The following is a 22,788-nucleotide window of genomic DNA, read 5'->3' on the forward strand; positions in this document are numbered from 1 at the left end:
TCTCTCACTTCCATGTATGAGAAAATGATCAGACCATGAAGTTGCATCTACATGTATGGTTGTGCCATTGATTGGATTGCAATATATAAAATTATAAATGCACTAATAAGACGTTCTAAGATTATGTAAATTATAGCTGTTGACATATCGGATTTATTGGACAAATTAAATCACATGCATGGTCAACAAAAGTAGCACTACAATAATTTAAAATGAGTCATAATTTAGTTATAGCTATTTCCCAATAAAGCAAACTTATGCAATTGTTATTGTGGGAACACGTATCACACTTCTTCAATTACCATTGAGAAGGCAATCAGGCATAACCTTATACAGACATCAATAGACTCTTGTTTTACAAAGTCGTAACTGATGTCAGCACACACCTATACAGACCCACTGCTTGAATTTGTCAACTTGTATTCAGTTGTGACAAATACTTAACCTCCTACTTTGTTCTCGAATAAAACACAGTGCTATTGAGGTCACGTAGCATCACGTTGTGGTAAGTTAATCTTTATAATTATGACTTGTCAGTACCAATGTGTAGGTGGACACTACAGTACAAGTCCGTGTCTACAGTGACCATACTATTGAGGCTAACACATTAATAATTATTATAATTATACAGACACAAAAACATGGTCTGTATTTGTCTGGTTCACACTATGGTTCGGAGGAGTGCCTATATAGTGGTCCATTAATTATCTAAATCAACAGTGAAACATAACATGCATACTGGGTGTGCATGTTCATTTCGAGACACATGCATGCATGCAGAACACGTACCATGGATGCTACATACTCACATGAAGGCTCATACCCTGCCAGTAAAAATTGCATGGAGGCTAAAACATGCAGCAGTACTGTACAACTGGATTCTGAAAGGATCATGTGAAACTAAAGTCACAAATTAAATGGAACACATAATAATTATGATTATAGCTAACATGCAGTCTGGTTATTGTTGGCACATTTAATTAGACAAGTATATGTACATGTAATTATACAGCAGTATATATATATAACGAATTCGAAAATGTTTCGATTCACAGTAAACAATTATGGATTAAAATACAATGTGAAGATCAATTAAATAGAATCAGTTAAATTTGTTTAAATTGTGCATAGAATCCTCTGAACGATCCTGGGGAAGACACCCGCAGAGTCATGGTCATGATATTTCCTGTCCCTGTGACTGTGTACTCGCCACACTTCTCCCCACACATCTTCTCAATCAATGGAGCACTAGTTCCAAATCCATCATACACCGAAACAGAATTAGACGAACATTGCTCACTGCTGTAGCTCTCGGTAGTTCTTTGTGAAGTAAGTTATATCTCCAACTTTTATTGTGAAATCTGTGCAGTGGACAGTAACATTTTTAGTGTGTGTGAAACTATACTCGTCCCAATTTCTTGAACTTACCAGTGTCTACAGTTGGGTCATAAACAATTGTCCTTTCTTCAGCCATTTCATTACTTTCTCTCACATCTTCAGTTTCAATTGGTAAGCACTCCACTACATATGTAGTTGTTAAAGCAAGCAGACACATTAACAAAGTTTGATTCTTCACTCTTCTTTTGCCTTTCTTTTTATGATATTGAAAGCAACAGTTCAGTTATACTGACTGCACGAGCTTGCAGCTATTATATAGAGATATCTAGTGGATGATACTATACTGTACACTATAAATACCTTAGTCTAACCAGAAATCCAAGAAATGCCATTAATTATTAAGTGTAATATTGTGTCAGCTCAAGCTCTATACTATGTAACTTGAGGAGTTGGTTTCCTAGGAGATGTGGTGAAAGATCAAAACCATGCACTATTAATTTTGTGTCCAGATAAACTTCCATTGTTCTCCATAGAAACCATAAAGTGGATGCTCAAAAAGGGCCAAGGACTAGATCTACATGTAGTTATCGTAATTTCAATGGCAAAAATTACTTTTAATTTGCGCATCTTCTAGAGCCCAAAAATTGCGTTCATTCCGAACTTGCTTCTTAACTTAAATTATGGTGACGCTGTACAATATACAGGTAGTCTAGGTACGTGGCGTGGTAATAAACAGCATGCAAGTCGGCCAATGGCACCATACATTTAGTCTAGTCAAAGTGGAGGTGTGTCAGACAAAGTTTACCATACTCAGTTGCAACTGCCATGTACTGGATCTGACTGGCTGTCATTAGCACTGTGGCAGCAGACCTGTCAGAGCTCTGGGGACAGTACAGAGTAGAGTTGTTCTGACCTTTGGGATACTGATTTCCGGCTATGAAGCCATAGACCACCTCACTAATTGAGGGAGAACTAAAGAGGTAGCACTGCACTGTGTTCTATATACAGGACTCCAATAGGTCTCCCTGACAGCAGAGAGAACCTGGTGCATTGTGAGGATGTGTGGGGGATTAACTCTGACTCTTTTGTCCCTGGCTGTGGGTCTGCTTCTCTGTGGACAAAGGACTCTTTGTCAACTCCTTCCTGACCTTTCTGATCCTTGTGCTAGCTCAGGTATGTTGGAGGATTTGTACCATGGTACATAATAAAAAAAATACGTTCTCTGCCATGAATACTGAAACTGAACAAAAATGACAGGGTTCATCAGGTTTGCACATAATTATTAAATCATCACTGATTGATAGCGGAAATTAATTGATGTGTATAGCCACTGACTTGGTTCGTTGAGTTTTAAAAGAAGAAACTTGGAATTTATTTGTGGGAGTAGATCTATTTCCTATACACACACATGCAACAGCTCTGGGCTTGTGGAATGCATCCGTGTCCTTCATGGCTAATGGATCAATTAAGCCATCAAGATAACAATAATAATTATTCTCATCATGTTACTAATACTGCGCTGGCCTCGTTCCCAGCCTCGTTGTCTCTAAAATAACGCTAGGTCGCCAACTAGGTCTGGTATATTGATTGTATCTGGGCGTGGTTAGGAACCAAAAAACAAAAGCAGAGAGATTTTCCAAGAACAATACACTTGTCGACAAGGGCCGGCAGTGTTAGTCCTACCTACTAGCTTGTATAGTCCATCACAAAGGGCAGCAATTGATAGCAAAGAGTCTTGCCATACCATGTTGAAAGATGTTTCTTCATTCCGAGAGGAGCTTGAGAGCCAGTGCCTGTTCTGCAATGAGAGTGCTTCAGCAAGACAATGTTACGTTAGTCTGAAACTTAAACTTGCCGTAGCTATAGCTAGCTATAGACAATCTATCGCTAGATTTTTACTTGAGAGTATACATACGGAGCTAAATTACGGTATTAAACTTATACGGGGAAATAATGGTAGACTCGTAAGCCATCACTGTTGCACGGCGAAATTATTACAGGAAACAAAATGTGAAGAACCTCTGCTTTTGTTTCTGGTTCCCAACTACGCCCAGATACAATCATTACCAGGCCGTATTTTTCAACTTCAGAAAAATCGGCCTGGGACTGAGGCTATAATTACTGCGCTGGCAATCGTACTGGAAAACGGTGCTAGTAAGAGCAACTAGTAATTGCGCGGTGTCAAGCCATAATTGGACTGGGTTTTCCGAATAACGCTGCAGCTAAGAATGCTGCAATGAAAACTGTACCATAAAAATAATCCATATAGAGTATGGTCTCTCTCGTGCAATAATAGCACAAGCACTGCCATATATGGTAAATAGCACTAGCTTCCTTGTGCAATCTAGATAACATACCGTATTACTAGAATGTTTTGCGAGAATCAAACATTTGCGAATTTGGGAGGGTTGATCAATTTGCAACAATAAAATCCGCAGAACCTAAATTATTACTAGTAAATACACACGATCCTTGCCAGAATGCGATCGCAAAGGGTCAAATTTTCTGCTGATTTGGCTCATTCGCAAAGGTTTTTCACCCACAAAATATTCTAGTAATACAGTATGCCATTACCTGGTTAAACTCTTAACTTAATCCGACTAGAAAAACATTTGCAATGTGAAAAATTGCTAGGATTGGCCAGGGGAACCACAAAAAAGCGTGGGAACAAGAAATCAGACGAGAGCATAACTCCAATCCGTTACAACGTCAATCACATGTATATACTGGTAGTTTTCCCATGTTTTCCCAGCCAATATGCCACGCAATTTTTACTGGTGGAGTGATGACCAATCCCTATATATATTTATTATACATCCATTTTAGAATGTGGGGCACATAATCATGATGATTTGTGATGAATTGATGTTCCTAATACATGCAGTGTTGAGCACAGGTACACACAGTCCATCCATGCGTAGTAACATGCACGGACCGTACTGGTGACTGCATGGAATGATGTGGTGGATGGAAGCTGATAGGTGGATCTGGAACACAGTCTATTATTTAATATACTATGTATTGTACATGTTCATGACGTTGTAACGGATTGGAGTTATGCTCTCGTCTGATTTCTTGTTCCCACGCTTTTTTGTGGTTCCCCTGGCCAATCCTAGCAATTTTTCACATTGCAAATGTTTTTCTAGTCGGATTCCCTTTCTTTTTCAGTACAGTTTACGTATCATGACATGCATAAGTGGAACGTCAAGAGGCAGTACAAGAAGAGAAGACAGGACTAATCAGATATCTTCTAGAATATCTAATATCTCTGGACTAATAATTATAGTATAATGAGTAATAATTTATTGCTTGATAATTATGTTGAATTTGCGAATCAGTATTAAATGACAGCCATTTTAAGAGCATGATATCTAGCCAGTGCATATAGCATGCCTGTCAGAGAAAGGGAGCTAGAGCTGAACAGTGTGAAGAAAAGGAACACCTCAGGCTCTGGAAAAGCACTGCTGCACTGATTTTAGGCGCACGGTTTATTAGCCACGCCTATCTATTATTATTGGCCACAACGCAATTGCTGAGTCATTAAAGATGGCGGAATTGTCTAGGTAAGAGAAATAGAGACTGAGAGGTCATCTGCCTCGTGGAAGCAATCGCAAATCTGAAGAAGCGCTTTGTAATCCAGGTTGTAGTCGTTTGGAAACCCTGTGCAGAATGTCCTGGAGATGGCTGTACTTGGAGTAAATGCTGGGCAAGAAACTTACTTACTTACTCACTTACTTACTTAGTCAGTCAGACAAAGAGCGGTGAAACGTCGAAATAGTGCAATTTTTAAAATGAAAATATTCATTCATTAAAATGTTCATGGATTATGAAATGAGAGATACAAAGAGAGAAAAGGCTAAATAAACTATCTGTTCAGCCAGTTTCTTGATGTGGCCTTTCCCTGCAGAGATAGAACAGTTTGAACACGAGTCAAAATAATTGAAATATTGCTAAACACGGGCAAACCCACTGCCAATCCTATGTAAAACCTACTGGTTTTACTAATACAACTAACAAGCCGAAGTGCATAAAGAAATTATATGTCTAGACAGCACTTTCACAGTACCATGACCATGTTCCTGTTTTCCTCAATGCAGCTACCCAGGTTCATGATAATGATATCGCCTATTTTCCTCCCTCCCTGCTCCCTCAAAACGAGTCGCCTAGCAACAGTGGAAGTGAAGACAGGAAGAAAAGGGGAGCTACCATTGAGAATCGAAAGCTGTGGCCAAATGGAGTCGTATATTACACCTTTTCAAGCAGATTCAATGGTAACTATGATCATATATTGCGTTATAACTATGCTTGTACATTAACAAACCCTAGGGGCTTGTACAGTGTTGTAGTTGGGAGCATAATCTACTAAGATCATCTCAAGAACGAGTCCAAGGTTCAGTGTATGTATAGTTCCCCTACCAACGCCTGCCAACTCAATTATTTGGTGCAAAGAGCCTCTCATCCCCTAGCTTGCAGTAAGAACTACAAACGTAAAGCTCTAGTCTAGTGACTCCAAGAGTTGTTTGTGCCAAAAGCTCGACTTACACACACATGAATGAACAGAAGGAAACATGTGTTGGCTCTATTCTGTGGTTTCTATAACAGCACTTTGTTGTGCTCTTCAAAACCTCCGCTATTTGTGGGTGTAGTAGTGGAAGGAGTAGAGGTAGTCAACTGGTGAATCACCATAAATGATTATGCTGTCCATGATTTAATGCTGTTGGGTTGTGACATTTTGTATGATGTATATAAGTGCATTTTATCTTAAAATAATGAATTTTAAGGATTTGAAGTCAATGAAGGCCTGATAGGAAGAATCCTTAAAATATGAACTAAGCGGAATAATAACAACATTATGTCAGGATAATTCGACCAACTGAGCTCACGATGCTGCACCTCTTGCAATAATCAGTGGCATGTATATTCTCTTAATTACCTGCAGCTGCTGAAAGGAGACAGATACTGGAGGCAATGAAGCATTGGGAAGACCACACCTGCATTAGATTCAAACAACGCTCAAACCAGCCGCACTATGTCAACTTCTTCCCAGGAGCAGGGTAAGAGCTTTCTATTGTAATATAGTACTAATATGTAAGTATTGTCATTGACAAACCAACAAATTAACAAGTCTTGGCTGTGTGTATTGTTCAGTACCATATAATTGTGAGATTGTTTTACCCTCAGCTGGTGTGTCTAGGAATCACTCTTAGTAACAAACAGAAGATGTAATAGTGCACAAAGAGAACAATAAAAAGGCCTTCCTGGCGGTATAGCTTGGCAACCCTAATTGCACAGTTGTGTGGGCACTTTCATGTCAGGGGGGTACTTTTAAGACTGGGGGGTTGCTGTTTGTGTCTAAATTCTAGTGGGCCATGATTTTGAACCTTTATATGCAGTGGCATGCACTTATGAGGTTGTAGCTAGTGGGAGGAAATTTCTCTAATATGACCTTCAACTCTTTAATTTGTGATATCCTTACCAAGTATCGGTAATTTTCCACTGGCTTCAAGTCTCCTTTGAAATATAATTACACCACCTGCATACACCACCTGCGTACACACATTGTTTGCGTGTGTTTATTCAACCTCCCACTTTCCTTTCCGATGATGTGGTGAACCTTACCGCGTCCTTAGCCATTGCATGGCTTTACGAGTGCATGCACTGCTTATGGTAGTGAGGACATAGTTATTGCTTTCCAATTATTAGCTGGGGATTTGTTTGGATGTTTTTGAATTCATTACTGCACTAAATATAGTGTAGATACATGTGTACTAGCTGTCATGACCATGCGTGTCATTATAGTTATTGCTTTCAATTATTAGCTGGGGATTTGTTTGAATTCATTCATTACTGCACTAAATATAGTGTAGGATACATGTGTACTAGCTGTCATGACATGCGTGTCAATAAATTTGGTTTGTGAGTTGATTTGCCTGTAATCCACATAATTATATGGACAATATTACCAACTCATTGACACCTTTATATAGAATTACGTAGCAGCTCACAACTTGTTCTGTCTATACTCCTAATCTGATGACTTGAGCGCTGTAACCCTAACAATCTGTATGACATCACACATCTTGCTGGCTCATCCTATAAACTAACCATCTCATCCAGGCACCAGTGCGTCAAGGATTACATCAAAGTGTTTAATAATCTCCATGGAAGCGGGGATGGCCAAGTGATTTGCGCCTAGCTTGTGGTAAGGAAAACCTTTCTATATATAGTCTGTCTTGTTTTTATTGTGGACAAACCCATTTGCACTCCCTCACAGTCTGCTCACAGTAATTAGTACCTCTTCATATAACATAAACACAGCACTGATTCCCAGATGTATATATACAGTAGAACCTCCATTATCCGGCCCTCCATTATCCGGAACCTCGATTATCCGGCTTGGCAGTTTTCTTGTTATCAGATCAGAAAATGGGGGTGTCCCTCAAACGCGCATGCGCGTTGCAGCTGTTACAATGGAGACATGCCTGCTTATCTTTTGCGCATGCGCAGACAACCATGTGGCACTGTTGTTTATCAATAAAGTGGGTGGATCAAGGCGTAGTTTATCTATTCGATTATCCGGCGTATTCACTTATCCGGCCTGCTTCTGGAACCAAGGTGTCCGGATAATCGAGGTTCTACTGTAGTCATATATGGAAATAGAGCTGTAGGTTTTTCCCATTAATTTTCTCTGGTTCTTTCACATAGAAATGCCCAGCCGCTGCGTTTGTCCTACATCCCAGCTAGTAACCATTAGCACACTAGAGCCACGTACAGCCATAGCAATGATTGTCTAAGAACGCTCATTGAAGTATAATATGCAGTCTGTGTTTTGCTCTGTGCTGCATCCCTCTCACATCAAATAGTCATAGCAATTGTCACTACAAAATTGTGTGGAACTGCATTATCCGAGACCCATTTGCAATGTTTTCACAATTATGCTGAACTAGTTAACTGTCAGAACAAAAATCGAAGCATGTAAATGTGGTGTGTTTATAGCTATTTTCTTTATGTGAACTTAAAAGTGCTCTGTCAGGTTCCCAATTTGCAATGCTATGAAAGCATGATCAAAACTCTAAGTACGTATAGCCGGAGAGAAACCTGATCTCTTGCACAGATAAAAGTATTGCTGCACAAGCAAACTATGACAGCCACAGCTATAAGAGAGACTCAAAGTAGTCATATATGGTTCTGTACAAAAGGTGAATACGTTTTGGCTTCAGTTTGTTTGTGAAAGTGTTTGAAAACTTTCCTTTGATGATATTCGATGTTCAATATTTCAACTTTAATGGTATCTGTTGCATGCTGTATTTTCAAAGGTGAATATGCTGTAATCAATGATGTAGTCTGAGATATGTCAGGATGTGACTTAATACCATTTTGTGTTTGCACAACAAAGTGTTCTTATGATCTTATGAAATTACATACCATGTTTCAAATATGATTATTGGTGTGGACACGTCATATAGTCGAAGAGTTGCTGGGCACTTGCAGTTGCTATGAGATACCATATTAGTATCTTTAGTGATTTTAACGACCAGCCAAAAAGTCATATTACCTTGGCTCATTTTCCTTGCACCAGGCAGAAGATCATTCAACAGTTCCTTAGTTTCGTGGAAGTGAATACAGTTGTCATGTTTGGCTAATCTTATCATGTATATAATTTGTCACACCCACCTAAGAGTAACACGATAAGTACATGCTATAATTTGTTATCCTAACCAATAGTAACTTTATACATTAGTCAAATTTGTGTTTCTAATTTATACTACCAACGGGTACGGGTTTCCCTGGAAGCTAACATGAACACCTTGAATGCACTAATACTGAACTCTCCATGCATTTGATACGTGTCATCGTTACATTCACACTTGCATGCACTCTCTCAGATATCGACGAGTGTGTGTATACACACTGCTCTCACAGCTGTCGCAATCTTCCCGGCTCCTACGAGTGTCGATGCCCTCGGGGCTTCTTCTTGTCTGCAGATGGACACAACTGTTTTGGTGAGCTAGCCGATTCTGTTTTGAGAGCCCCTTCTTAATGGCCACCCATATCTATAACTATATGAATTTATAGACTTGTACTGGTTGTTTAGCAGCATTGCTAAACTTGATGCATTTGAACTCAAAAGGTGCTTACGTAACTACTAAGTATTCTACCATGCACAACTAGACCTGTATAATTATAAAGAACTAGAATAGAGACCATCCATTTCTAGGAAGCATGACTCATTAATTCTTGCTTACATATTGCCTGCATGCATGAATGCCATTGTGTTCCACTGAGGTAACTGGCATTGCCCTACAAAGAATGTTGTGTCCCTTCCATACGTGAGGTGTGTGCATGGGATGTGGTAGCCAGTAGGCTCTATAATAATAAGTGGGTTATTAGCGTCATTACAGAGATATTTTCCAAAAAGGAATATCATGTAACAAAACAGTAACTATAATAATGAAAGCACCACAGGTGCTGATGCCTCGGTGGAGATGCCAAAGCTACATAACATAAAGCTACTAATAGCTTTTACACACAAGGCATGATAAATAATTTGCATGCAAAAACTCTTAGAGTGGGTAATGATCGACCATGATTGTTGTTAAAAACGATCGATGCCAAAAGTTCATTAATGGCTGCATTAGCAGAGCCTTGCAGCTCTCTTCTCACTCTTGCAGCTACCAATAGCTAGCGTTCTAGTACAGAGCTAACTACTAAGTAGAGTAGCAACACTCGGTAAACAAGTTTGACTACGTGCTCTTCTGAAAAGGCTGCAATGGCATTCCAAGTAAGCAAAACTAGGCATAACTCGAGAACGAAGCATTATTTTGCAAATCCACGAATTAAAATCCAAGTAAACATGACTAGAAGCCTATAGAAACTCTTACTTGCACTTGATTCATCCTTGAGCAGCTGTAGCAGTCTACACACACACACAGATACACAGACACACAGACACACAGACACACAAACACACTACCGTATACCTCGCTTGCGCATGCGCACCGAGGCATAATTATGCATGTATACATACCTGAGGCGCGCGTGGGCGGCCACGGGTATAGTAGTCTGTTGGTTTGTTTGTTTGTTACCCGAGGCGCGCGTGGGCGGCCACGGGTATAGTAGTATGTTGGTCTGTTTGTTTGTTTGTTTGTTTGTTTGTCACAGGTATATCTACTCACCTGGATGCCACAGCGCTGCGTTTACAGCATAGATAGCCTTCACAGAACAATATCTTGATTTAAATAGTGGCAGATTTTTATGTTGAAGCTTCTTTGTCGAGCAAAAGCTAAGAAGCTTGAATAAGCTTGTGACTAGGTCTGCTTACCTGGATGCTCTAGCACTGCGTTTACAGCATGAGTAGCCTCCACACAACAAGTTAGTACTTTTGATAGTGACAGCTTTCGGTGTTAAAGCTCCTCTGTCTAATAAAAGCGAGCAAAATGTAGCTTGAACAGAACTTGCACATGCGTTACTTATAACTGAAGTGATCCTGTACCAAGAAAACGATGGAACAGGGTCACTAAAGTAGAAAGCTGTATATACCAGAAACAATGGAACAGGGTCACTAAGTAGAAGCTTGAATTATAGCTCCTGCTGACTGGGATCCTACTCCATGCAGAACCTGGAGCCATACTTCTCTGAGACTCCAGGCTTCTTTACTGTGATCCTAATCCACAGTGCTATAGTACCACTACCTGTTCTCAAATGTTTCAGCATGCCTCCAGTCTGGTTTAGTTTTATTGCTCCTGAGTTGCTGTGCAAGTCCTACATGATAACAACATCACTATATGCACTGCATTATATTTCTGGTTTCTTTTTAATCATGTCACCAGCCGAGGGTTTGCACTTTAGTGCTCTAGTTTGTTTGTTTGTCTGTTTGTCACGAGTATATCTACTCACCTGGATGCCACAGCACTGCGTTTACAGCATGGATAGCCTTCACACAACAATATCTTGGTTTAAATAGTGACAGATTGTGATGTTAAAGCTTCTTTGTCGAGCAAAAGCTAAGAAGCTTGAACAAGCTTGTGACTGGGTCTGCTTACCTGGATGCTCTAGCACTGCGTTTACAGCATGGGTAGCCTCCACATAACAAGTCAGTACTTCTAATAGTGGCAGCTTTCGGTGTTAAAGCTTCTTTGTCTAATAAAAGCGAGCAAAATGTAGCTTGAACAGAACTTGCACATGCGTTACTTATAACTGAAGTGATCCTGTACCAGGTCCAGAAACAATGGAACAGGGTCACTAAAGTAGAAAGCTTGCTTTAGCTGACTGGGATCCATGCAGGACCTGGAGCCATACTTCTCTGAGACTCCAGGCTTCTTTGCTGTGATCCTAATCCACAGTGCATATTATCTATAGTACTACTTGTTCTCAAATGTTTCAGCATGCCTCCAGTCTGGTTTAGTTTTATTGCTCCTGAGTTGCTGTGCAAGTCATGCATGATGATGATAACAACATCACTATATGCACTGCGTTATATCAGTCTTTTGGTTTCATGTCACCAGCCGAGGGTTTGCACTTTAGTGCTCTAGTTATGATTAATTGTTGTAGGGTTTGATAATAACACCTTGAGTCTTTTATATTAAGAGCAAACAGTGATAGCATAGAATATAGCAACTCGATAGCAACACAACTTTCTAGATAAGAGCACTAGTTTATCACATGATCTCTAATGATGTCATGCATAGTTCAATAGTCCAGGAGTCCGTGTCCTTACACCTCCCCTGCAAGCTCCTCAGTGAGTGTACTGACGGAGGAGCTTGACAACCATACAGGGTCAGAGTGAAGGTAGGAGGGGGCCTGCTTCGATCGTGTGGAGCGACGAGCTTGTATCGGGCGAGGGGCTTGCAGCGATGGGGAAGGAGCTTGCAGCAGTGGGGAAGGAGTTGGTGGAGGGTCAAAAGTTCCTCCAAACACTGAGGCTAGGATTCTCTTGCGTAGAAATCGCCTGTTCCGTACGGGAACCCGACCACTTTGTGTCTTCACGAAGTACCGCCTGTGGTGTCCTAGGGCAACAACTGTGCCTCCACACCCACACACACACACAGCTGATGTACTAGTGTGGCTCACCTGGCCTTATAGATGTCCCACATCTTGGTAGCTGGGTTTTGTATCGCCACTCGGTTTCCGATCGGAATTTCTGTCAGTTCCTTGGCGTGCTGATTATAATATAGCTGGTCTTGCGGCCCAACGTCAGTGTGCTCGGGATCGCTTGATTGTTGCCATTCTGGTGCGAATGATCTTCGGTGAGCTGGGAGGTGGTCTTGTACTGGTTGACCTAGTAGTTTCTGGGCCGGGGAGAGTCCATCCTTTCGTGAAGGGGTGTTCCTGTACTGCAAAAGTGATCGAGATAGCACGTTGATGGAGCGTCCTGCCCATGCAGCAGAGATTAGCTTTTTCATCGACTTAACGGTTGCTTCTGCTTTGCCATTGCTTTGGGGGTAGCGAGGGGATGATGTCTTGTGTGACACCCCCCAATCCTTGAGGAATGCTGCTAGTTTGGATGATGTGAATTGCGGTCCTTCATCGGACCATATGACGTCCGGTATGGCTGTTCGACAGAATTGGTTTCTGAGAGCGCCAATGAGCTTTTGTGTAGTGGTGTCTTTCTTCATCTCGATGACGTCAGGCCAGTCTGTTTTACAATCTACCATAATGAGGAACTGGTCGCCCCCATATGATGCAAAGTCCACTGCCAGTTGCTGAAACGGTCTGTCTGGGGTTGGTTTCGCGATCAGGGGTTCTTTGGCATGGGGTGGTAAGCGATCTTGGCAGTGACGGCATCCATCGACAAAGTGTTTGATGTCCTGGTCAATGTTGGGCCAATAGATCGTCAGACGGGCCCGTGCCTGTGAGCGTGCTATACCCTGGTGGGCTTCATGTAGACGGCTGAGCATCGTTGTACGAAGGCTGATCGGTACGAAGAGACGGCATCCATAGACTATAAGGTCATCGTCAATGCTGAGGTGGTGTTTAATTGCCCAAATTTTTCCATTGATTTCGGCAGGAGGTTTCTTTCGTTCGGGAAACCTGTTTGAATGATGTTTTTGAGGCCTTGATACTCTGGGTCGTCGTTTGCGTGTCTTCGCAGCTCCTGAAGGTGTAAATTTTCTGACTCCCAAGGGTCTTCGTTAGATGCTCTAATCTGTGATAGAGATGGGGCTTCTTCAAAGTGGAGGTCATGCTCTGCGAGGTCGTCTCCTGTGTCTGGCTTGTGACATGGGTGGCGGGACAGGTGCATCTGCTGCAAAATTTTGGGCACCTTTCAACCAACGAGTTGTGAAATTGTAGGCCATTAGGCGAGTTCGAAGACGTTGTAGACGAGGGTTTTTGATTTCGTCTAGGCGATGGCTGTTGAGGATGGGGACCAATGGGTTGTGGTCTGTAATGACTGTGAAGTGGTCACGTCCAGAGAGGAAAACATGGCATTTTTTAGTTGCCCAAGCGATTGCGAGGCATTCGAGTTCGATGACAGCGTACCTACTTTTGGTGTTGGTGAGGAAGCGAGATCCCGCCTGTACTGTTTTCCATTCCCTGTCAGAGCCATCTTGTTTCTGCATGAGTACAAAGCCGATCCCAAGAGTGCTCGCATCTGTGTACAGGTGTGTTTCTTTCTTTTGATCAAAGTAGGCAAGGGTGGGTGCTGTTACTAACATCTCCTTGGCATGTTGAAATGCTTGGTCGTGATCGGGTGTCCACAGGAAATCGTTGCGAGCGCTCAGTAGAGGACGGAGTGGTGCTAGTACTTCCGCTATGTTGCTCGTGCTGGCTGCCAACTGGTTCACGAGACCAAAGAAGGACCGTAGGTCTGTTCGACTGCTTGGTGTCGGGAAACGAGAAATAGCATTGGTAATGTCGTCGCTGATGGTGTATCCGTCAGGTGTTAGGATGAACCCTGCAAACAATGCTGTCGTTTGGCAGAACTTGAATTTTTCTCGATTGAGGGAGATGCCTTTTTCTTGGCAGCGACGAAGTAACTCCCGTACATGAACGATGTGTTCTTGCTGATTACTGTCGAAGATGATAACGTCGTCAACAATTTTGCGGAAGTTTTGCATGCCTGCTAGTGCTTCATCCATGCGTCGGTTATAGTGTTCACTGATGGAAAAAATCCCATAGGGGGCTCGCAGGTACTTAAAGCGCCCGAATGGTGTGATGAAGGTGGTGAGGTTTTGGCTCTCCTCATCAAGTGGGCACTGATGATATCCCTTGAGTGCATCTAAGACGGTAAAGAGCTTAGCCTGGGTCTGTGTTATGTCAGCGACAGCTTCTGCTGGTGTTGTGGAGGGATACCGCTCTCGTTTCGATAGGTCTACGCACATGCGTATTTTGTCGGAGTTCTTCTTTGGTGCCACAACAATGGGTGCGCACCAGTCGGAGCTATGATTTTTTGATCGACGAGCAAGTCGATCTCAGCTTTCAGTTTCTCTCTGTATGCCAGTGGGATGGTGCGTGGTGTGCTCACGCAGAACGGTTTAGCGTCGTCAGTGATGGAGATATGGAACTGTTCTCCTGGCATGGTACGAATTTGTCCGTCGAAGACGGGTGAAAATTCCAACATGAATTGTTCCGCTGTGGGTAGCATAGATGGAACATTCGTAGATTCGATTGTTTCGACTTTCGTGGATTCGATTGTTTCGACCTTCGTGGATCCGATTGTTTCGGTAGATTCGATTGTCGTAGATTCGATCGTTTGGACAGAGGGCATCGGGTTAGGGTAACAGTTAGGTAGGATGCCGAGTTTCTGTGCTGTGGCCCATGATATGATGATGCCTGAGACTGATTGATAGATGTGAATGTCTGCTTCGGTGTCCTGGCCATTGATCTGGAATTGGACTCCGGGTAGCTTTCCTGCTGGATGTAATAGTGAGCCGTTGACTGCTTTTGGTGTGACGTTGGAATCTGCCAGATTATCCATGTCCTCGTTGAGGGCATGTACTAAGTCTGGCCCTGCTGCGCAAATGTCTGCTCCCGAGTCAGGAAGGACACTAGTGTAAGTTTCTCCATGGCAGGTAGTCACTTTCATTCGAATCGTCGGGGCTGGTGTGATGGATCCAGCGTTTGCGTTGGATAGTTGCAGGAATGGGAGTTCCGAAGTGCGCAGTGTGTTGGCCCTCGGGGATATGGCTGGTTTTTTTCCAGAAGGATGTGGCTGTCTGCAAACCGTACTAAAGTGGCCAACTTTGCCACAGTTGCGGCAAGTTTGTCCCTGGGCTGGGCAATTCTTTCTGCCTCCATCGTGTTGATTTTTACCGCACCAATGGCATGTACTGGCCGGGGTGGCAGGTTGATGTCGTGTTTGTCGTGTTTGTAGTGCGCAAAGTTCGGTTGCACCCTGGATCTGTGAGCGGGACTTCTTTACCGCTTCCATACCACGGCACTTTGTTACAGCTTGATCTAGCGTGAGGTCACTAGCTCGGAGGAGTTCTTGTATAGTGTCGCCATCTTGTAGACCTTCGATAATTTGGTCTCTGATTGCTCGTTTGAGGCATTCGTTGTTACAAAAGTTACAAGTTTTTGCAAGGTCACGTAGTGACACTAGGAAGTCGTCGAAGGTTTCGCCAGTGAGTTGATGTCGCTGTCGTAGGTTTCTTCTCTCAATTGTTTCATTGATCTGCCCTTCGACATGTTGCTTCATTGCTGCAATTATCAGTGCTTGGTCATTCTTCTGGGCATCAGTTAGTCCTAGATTGTCTACCACAGTGAGGGTCTCTCTTGAGAAACAAAGTTTGAGTGCTTGTACCTGTTTTGCCGCTGACTCGTTGCCAAGGCCAGATAGTTCTCTATAGGCAAGCCACTGTTGTTACCAGGCAAGGAAGTCTGTCCCTTTATCTGTATCGAGGTCCAGTTTCGGTAGGTCACTGGTACGAAATGTATATGCCATATCTGCTGATCCTGATTTGTTTCGGTTCTTTCAACGCTATTTATGTAGCGGGCTGTTCACAGCGCCATGTAGGTTTGATAATAACACCTTGAGTCTTTTATATTAAGAGCAAACAGTGATAGCATAGAATATAGCAACTCGATAGCAACACAACTTTCTAGATAAGAGCACTAGTTTATCACATGATCTCTAATGATGTCATGCATAGTTCAATAGTCCAGGAGTCCGTGTCCTTACAATTGTCACAGTACATGAGCTTATCTCTTTACACAGACATGAACGAGTGTGCTCATAAATGTGTCAACACGGGAGGTTCCTTTAGTTGTGGGTGTCGCCCTGGTCGCATCTAATTGGAGATATAGGACGAGGTTACTCTGCTAGCCTCGATTACAGGCCTTTCAAAATACATTGTTTTGGAATCAAGGCTAGGTGGCTACATTTTTACTAGGATACCACATAATAAAGTCAACGCAACAGTCCCTACTTTTAGAGGTCAGAAAATTGTCTAATTGGAGAATCACTAAAAATACGGTCTGTAACTCTTTCAAGAAGTAGTTCAAATTCAATCATCTATCAGCACTCTCTGAACAATTTTTGCTAACTCTTAAAAGGTTGCAATGGTATTCCAATTAGTAAGCACAACTCTGTGGCATAGCCAAGATTTTTGGAAAATTTGGTTGGGACGTGCTCTCTTAGATTGATGCTAGTGCAATCTGGAGAGTCCATTGTTATAACAATGATAAGTACTGTATTTACTTGATTAAACGCCTAGGCGTTTATTTCCTAGCAGCATCTGTAGAGGGGGCGTTTAAACGAGATGGGCGCTTATTCGAAACGGGCATATTGTTTTGTCTACTTCAAACTCTTGCTCATCAGCAGTTATTACTCTTCTTGGCTGCTGCCACAGCTCTCAGCTTCAATCTCAAGTCGTAGGAGTGATGTTTCTCCCTCTGTGTCCTCTCTGCCATCATAAATAGTATCTATTTATTCTATGCTGCCCTTGTTTCAGCTGGTTCCACGTGCTAATTCAGCTCCACCCACAGTGCCACGCCCATACAGGGGCGATTATTTAAGAGGGGCGTTTATTGACAAAAGACAGCTTTACTGTGGGCGTTTAAACGAGATGGGCATTTAATCAAGTAAATACGGTATGTACTTTGTTAATGAGCAATTACATAATTATTGTACAACAAATTAAGTGGAGTAAACTAATAGTATGACTGATCAGCAAAAAAATAATTGTAGGCGACGAGGGTGATGGAGCAAACTCATGTGTAACTTTTTGCACTGGAATTTGAACTGTTGGCATCCCTCATGCATTCAGCACCAAGACTCCAAGCTATGCAGCAATGTAACTAGAATTCACATACATGATTTTATAGTTATCAGCAGAGAGTAGTACAGTACACCCTCGCTATTCCGGCTCTCTGAAGTATGGCCACCTCGATATACCGGCCATTTGGTTTTTGGTATGGATTGCTAGCTAGATGTTTACTGCACACAAAATTAGTCATTAGATTCGAGGTAAGGTCGTTTTTTAGCCGCAGCTATTTCTAAAATACAGCCACCTCGCTATTCCAGCCAAGCTGCACTGTCCCAAGGGTGACCGGATTAATTAACGAGAGTCTATACTGTAGCTGTAGTGTACCATAATTATAGGCTCACCTTGACCTTGTTTGTCTCTAGTTGGGCGGAGCCCGACCGTCCCTGACGGGAGGTCGGGTTGCAAGCCTATCTGGGATTTGTTCTGCGCATTATGTAGTACTGCTATGAATATTATTATTCTCAAGTGGGTGTTAACCGACTTGATGACGTGAAACCACAAGGATGGCACAGCAATACTGCATGCGGTTTTGCAACTAGATGCAAGCGGAAGTGTAACCAAGCCACGTGAAAAATGCTGCAATCTGATAGGGCGCCACTATAGTGGCGCTAGAACAAATCCCAGATAGGCTTGCAACCCGACCTCCCGTCAGGGACGGTCGGGCTCCGCCCAACTAGTTTGTCTCTTGGTGCATGGTATATAGTCTGACAAAAAGGTATCTACAGATTGCAGAAGGGCGATTGGCTTAGTATTAAACTATCCATAGAATTATCTTTTTAAGTGTGAGGCTCTAGTCATGCACAATAGATCTTACGTGGTCCTATAAAGCCATATGATCCTCCAGATCCTGGCAACGATATAATTGGTCCACCCTTGCAATAAACGGTCCCCCCTGAGAAACTATAGCCAATGAGAGTCAGGGGCGTAGGGAGGGGCAGGGCTTTGGGGGCTGGAGCCCCCCCTTCCTCTGCAAAAACCACACTAAGAGCCCCACCTTCTCTGATGACTGTCTTCAGCCTGGGAATTACTGGTATAGATTAGTGGCAGACAAACAGCATGTCCAAGAGCTATATAGCTCTATACTATACTAGTAACTTTGATTCTTCAGTGTAACTATTAAAGCTAGCTAGCTATTAGTAGTATAGCATGCACCATTTAATTGAAGCATGCGCAGGTGTGCTATTTCTTGCACATGCGTAATGCACTGTGCAACTGATCAATAATCTACCACAGAGGTTGATTGAGAGCAGCAACTATGTCGCAGAAACATTATTTCTCAAGCGTGAGTCAAGGCCAAGCTCTAGTGCCAGTTTACCAAGCTCTAGTACTGCCAGCCTGAGTACTGATGAAAAGCCAGCAAAGTAACTGATCAGCTACATTATCATATACATTGTACATGTAGTTAGCACTGTAAATATTAGCATTGTTTCATGCATATTAATTGTTATTACAAGTACAACAAAATTGTAACATCATAAATCATTACTAGTACAACCAGACACTCTTGGTACAACAACTATTCTCGGAAATGAGTCATTAATTAGGAGGTGTGGTTTCCGCTCTCCGCGCCAAGTGGAAGGTGCTTCACACCCTTTCAGCTCAGCCCCCCTTCCTCAAATTCCTGCCTACGCCCCTGAGAGTAGGCTGTAGCAAGCTATAGCACGCGCTATAGCTAGGCTGCTTGCATGCACATCAATAAATCTTACGTGGCCCCACCCACATTTCTTTGCAAACATTATATATGCCTACGCCACTGCAACTAGAGAACGAAGCACTACTTTGAAAGTCTTACTTGCACTTCAATACTCTTTGAGCAGCTATAGATAGCAGTCTAGACAGACACATACGCTACACAAACGCACCGTATCGTCTATCTCGCTTGCGCACGTCGAGGCATAACTACAAATATCTTTCACAAGTGGATTGATACAGTAAAAAGGACTTCTATACAGGTCACTACTGAAAATGGCAACAAAGAACACATAGGATGTGATCATTTCGTCAATACTGGTGGACCCTGGGCTTCTCAACTGGCTTTGATGGCTGGAATTGGAGACCCCACTCACTCTAACAGAGTCATGCGTGCCCCCCTCCCAGTGAAACCACGGCGACGGTGTGTGTTTGTCATAAAATGCCCGGATCTCATCACTGAAGAATGCCCTATGCTTATTAATATTGATGGCACGTATTTCCGGAAGGAAGGAGTACAAAACACTTTCATATGTGGAGTGGGGACCCCTGAGGTATGCACATGATAATAAAATAATTTCGTACTAGGAAAAGGGTCCGAATGCTAGAATTGTAGTTTGTTTTATCTTCTTTATAGCCCCAGAACATAATTATGCAGGACCCATAATTATATCTGAGACTCCAGGCTTCTTAGTAATTCGACTGACAGTACAGTTGGTTTATATCAGCTTTATGCGTGCTTTATGTACATGCATGTAATTGAAAATAAAGATATACACATACGTAGAATTTCCACACCGTGTGTAGTGTTCCCCCCAGATGAGGTGCATGTACCGTACTCTACCGAGATTACGCCCACGTCTGAAATTACGCCCACCCCCACTTTTGAGTGAAAGTTCCTGCACAGGCTAATTTGCCTCGAAAATACGCCCATCAGGAAGTGATGCATTTGTCAGTGAGCAAGTTGTCAAGAAAAGATTTAGCAGTTTGTTATTGTGTACGCTGGTTAGCTCTGAGATATAGCTAGATCCTATTAGCAAGTATAATTTAGGAACAAGGACAATCTTCTCTGAATCTCTGTTGAAGACTCTGACAGTGACAAGGAACAACCTTCTGATGCAGAATCTTGACTCTTTATACCTAGCTACTTTACCCATGCATTTACCGTTGTTGTATGTTGATGTATTCATTGTATTTCAAGAGCTGGCAGGCCTCAGACGCAGACAGAAAAGAATAGAGTTTCTTAATGAGTGGGCTTAATTTCGAGGCGCAGGCAAACACCTGGGTGGGCTTAATTTCGAGACAAAACTACTGTTTTTGAAATTAAGCCCATCCCACCTGTAGCTGCTTTGTAGCACGCAATTAGGGTGGCCGTAATCTCGGTAGAGTACGCAGGGTGTCATACAGGGGGGGAAAGGGGATATCCCCCCCTTTTAATTATGACTGAGTGTCCTAGCTGGGTATAGTTGACCTTTTTTAGCAACATTTTTTCTCATTTCCCCCCTCTACTTCAAAATCCTGTATGACACCCTGGTACGGTACATTATTTTTCTTGCAGCACCTGGATCACGATGACCTTGAGTTAGAAGTGGACTATTCACTGTTTGACGAGTATGTGTGGCCTAGTATTGCACACAGGGTACCAGCATTTGAATCTTTGAAGGTGACAGTCAACATACTTAGTGTGCTTGTACATTGTATGTAATACAGTGAGTTGAGCCTATAGGAGTCGACACCTTCCTTGTCCATATCAGTAAAAATTGTCCCCATTTATGAGGTTAAAAATGATGATCACCATTTATATGCAAAAGGGTCCGAGAGCCTCTTTTGTGTAGAATCAGCCTCTGCAGTTACTAATTAATTAGCAAGCGATCGTATTTGTATAATCAGGAGCACATTACAGTCTCGGGAATCGCATCTCATGCAAATTTGCAAAGCATGACCTCGTATGCAAAACCGCTAAGTGAGTGATGATCATCAGCGTGCGTGAGCTGACAGTGCACTTTTACCAAGCATAGGTCAATAAAAATGAAAATCTACAGCTAGCTAGTTAGCTATAGGCCTGGTAGTAAGCTCTCTCTTCTAAGAACCCCAGTAAGACTCCTATAGTATGTGTTAGTCTAGGTCTAGCAAACTTTCTCTTTACATGGATATGCTCCTCTTTTAGAATTTTCTGTACCTCACCAATGACAGTCTCTTCCATGATGTATACCAACATCCATCAAAGACCTATAACTATTCCCTTTAGCTCTTTTTGGCTCAACCTAGCTCTCCTGCTGCTGCACTACACAAAATCCGTTCATAATGATAATCACATGCAGGCTGACTGCGGTCTGATTTCCACACCCATGTAGAGTTAAACGCTCCTTCTGTAATGTGCTCCTGGTATAATGAAAGCACCGTGGGTGCTGATGCCTCGGTGGAGCTACATAACATAAAGCTATAATAGCTTTTATATACACATGATGAACATTTTTGCAGTAATTTTGCTACATGCATTCTCAAAGAGTGGGTAATGATCAACCATGATTGTTGTTAAACGATCGATGCCAAAAGTTTAAATCTAAAACTAATGGCTGCATCAGCAGGCCTTTCAGCTTTCTTCTCACTCTTGCAGCTACCAATAGCTAGCGTTCTAATGCAGAGCTATAACTACTAAGTAGAGTAGCAACACTCGGTAAACAAGTTTGGCTACGTGCTCTTCTGAAAAGGCTGCAATGGCATTCCAAGTAAGCAAATAGAGAACGAAACATTATTTTGCAAATCCACGAATTAAAATCCAATAAAACATATGACTAGAAGCCTATAGAAACTCTTACTTGCACTTCATTGATCCTTGAGCAGCTGTAGCAGTCTACACAGACACAGACACAAACACAGACACAAACACACTACCGTATACCTCGCTTGCGCATGTACACCGAGGCATAATAATTGATAATTGATAGAGCCTCTCTTTGTCTGTTTGCAGTTGCAAAGTGCTTGGGCTGGTTACTATGATTACAACACTCTGGATCAAAACGCAATTATCGGGAGGCACCCTGTCATTAATAACTTGGTATTTGCCAATGGCTTTAGTGGCCATGGCATACAACAGTCACCAGCTGTAGGTAGAGCAGTTAGCGAAATTGTTTTAGATGGTTGTTCGCACTCTATTGATCTCAGTAGATTTTCCTTTGAAAGAGTTGTGAATGGTCAGCCATATATACAAAGAAAAAAACATTGTGTAAGAGAGATTTTTTTTATACATATTCTTACGCCAAACTTCATTCAGATGTGTCTTTAATTTTTGTGTGTAATTTTCACCCTAACGGTTTGAATTGGGAATGGAAGTAGTTGAACAATGCTGAGTGGACATAATTAAAATATACAGGATTTCGAATGCGAGGCTCTCGAATTGTGACTTAATTGTCACATCATTATAGATCGCAAATGAAACACACGCAAAGAGCTATAGTGATGATACACACTGTATCCTTGCTGTTTACGTGACATGCTATACATAATATATCCCTTTGATGATTTCACTTCCTAGCTAAGTCGCAATTTGCTG

General features: G+C 42.2%; 3 protein-coding genes across 5 annotated transcripts in view; 1 reads left to right on the forward strand and 2 right to left on the reverse strand.

The window, feature by feature from the left end:
- Positions 1–22,788, reverse strand: part of LOC135333679 (tolloid-like protein 1) — a 53,744-nt gene that overhangs the window by 13,394 nt on the left and 17,562 nt on the right. The window lies entirely within an intron of this gene.
- On the forward strand, positions 2,276–22,581 carry LOC135333767 (FAD-dependent oxidoreductase domain-containing protein 1-like). Of its 3 annotated transcripts, XM_064528798.1 has the most exons (8): positions 2,304–2,511; positions 5,436–5,609; positions 6,278–6,392; positions 7,456–7,540; positions 9,225–9,341; positions 19,499–19,789; positions 20,794–20,898; positions 22,207–22,581. In XM_064528798.1, the coding sequence occupies exons 5-8, from the start codon at positions 9,324–9,326 to the stop codon at positions 22,519–22,521; spliced, it is 729 nt and encodes a 242-aa protein (XP_064384868.1). In that variant the 5' UTR covers positions 2,304–2,511; positions 5,436–5,609; positions 6,278–6,392; positions 7,456–7,540; positions 9,225–9,323; the 3' UTR covers positions 22,522–22,581. The 3 variants fall into 3 exon arrangements, with proteins under 3 accessions (XP_064384870.1, XP_064384868.1, XP_064384869.1); XM_064528799.1 differs by lacking the exon at positions 7,456–7,540; XM_064528800.1 differs by lacking the exons at positions 7,456–7,540; positions 19,499–19,789; positions 20,794–20,898; positions 22,207–22,581 and adding an exon at positions 18,780–18,795 and having other exon boundaries at positions 2,276–2,511.
- LOC135333731 (uncharacterized) lies at positions 14,651–16,407 on the reverse strand. Its single transcript, XM_064528758.1, has one exon. It carries the CDS (start codon positions 15,974–15,976, stop codon positions 14,651–14,653), a length of 1,326 nt encoding a protein of 441 aa, XP_064384828.1. The 5' UTR covers positions 15,977–16,407.

Source organism: Halichondria panicea, chromosome 3 (genome assembly GCF_963675165.1).
Source record: "Halichondria panicea chromosome 3, odHalPani1.1, whole genome shotgun sequence".
Classification (NCBI taxonomy): Eukaryota; Metazoa; Porifera; class Demospongiae; order Suberitida; family Halichondriidae; genus Halichondria; species Halichondria panicea.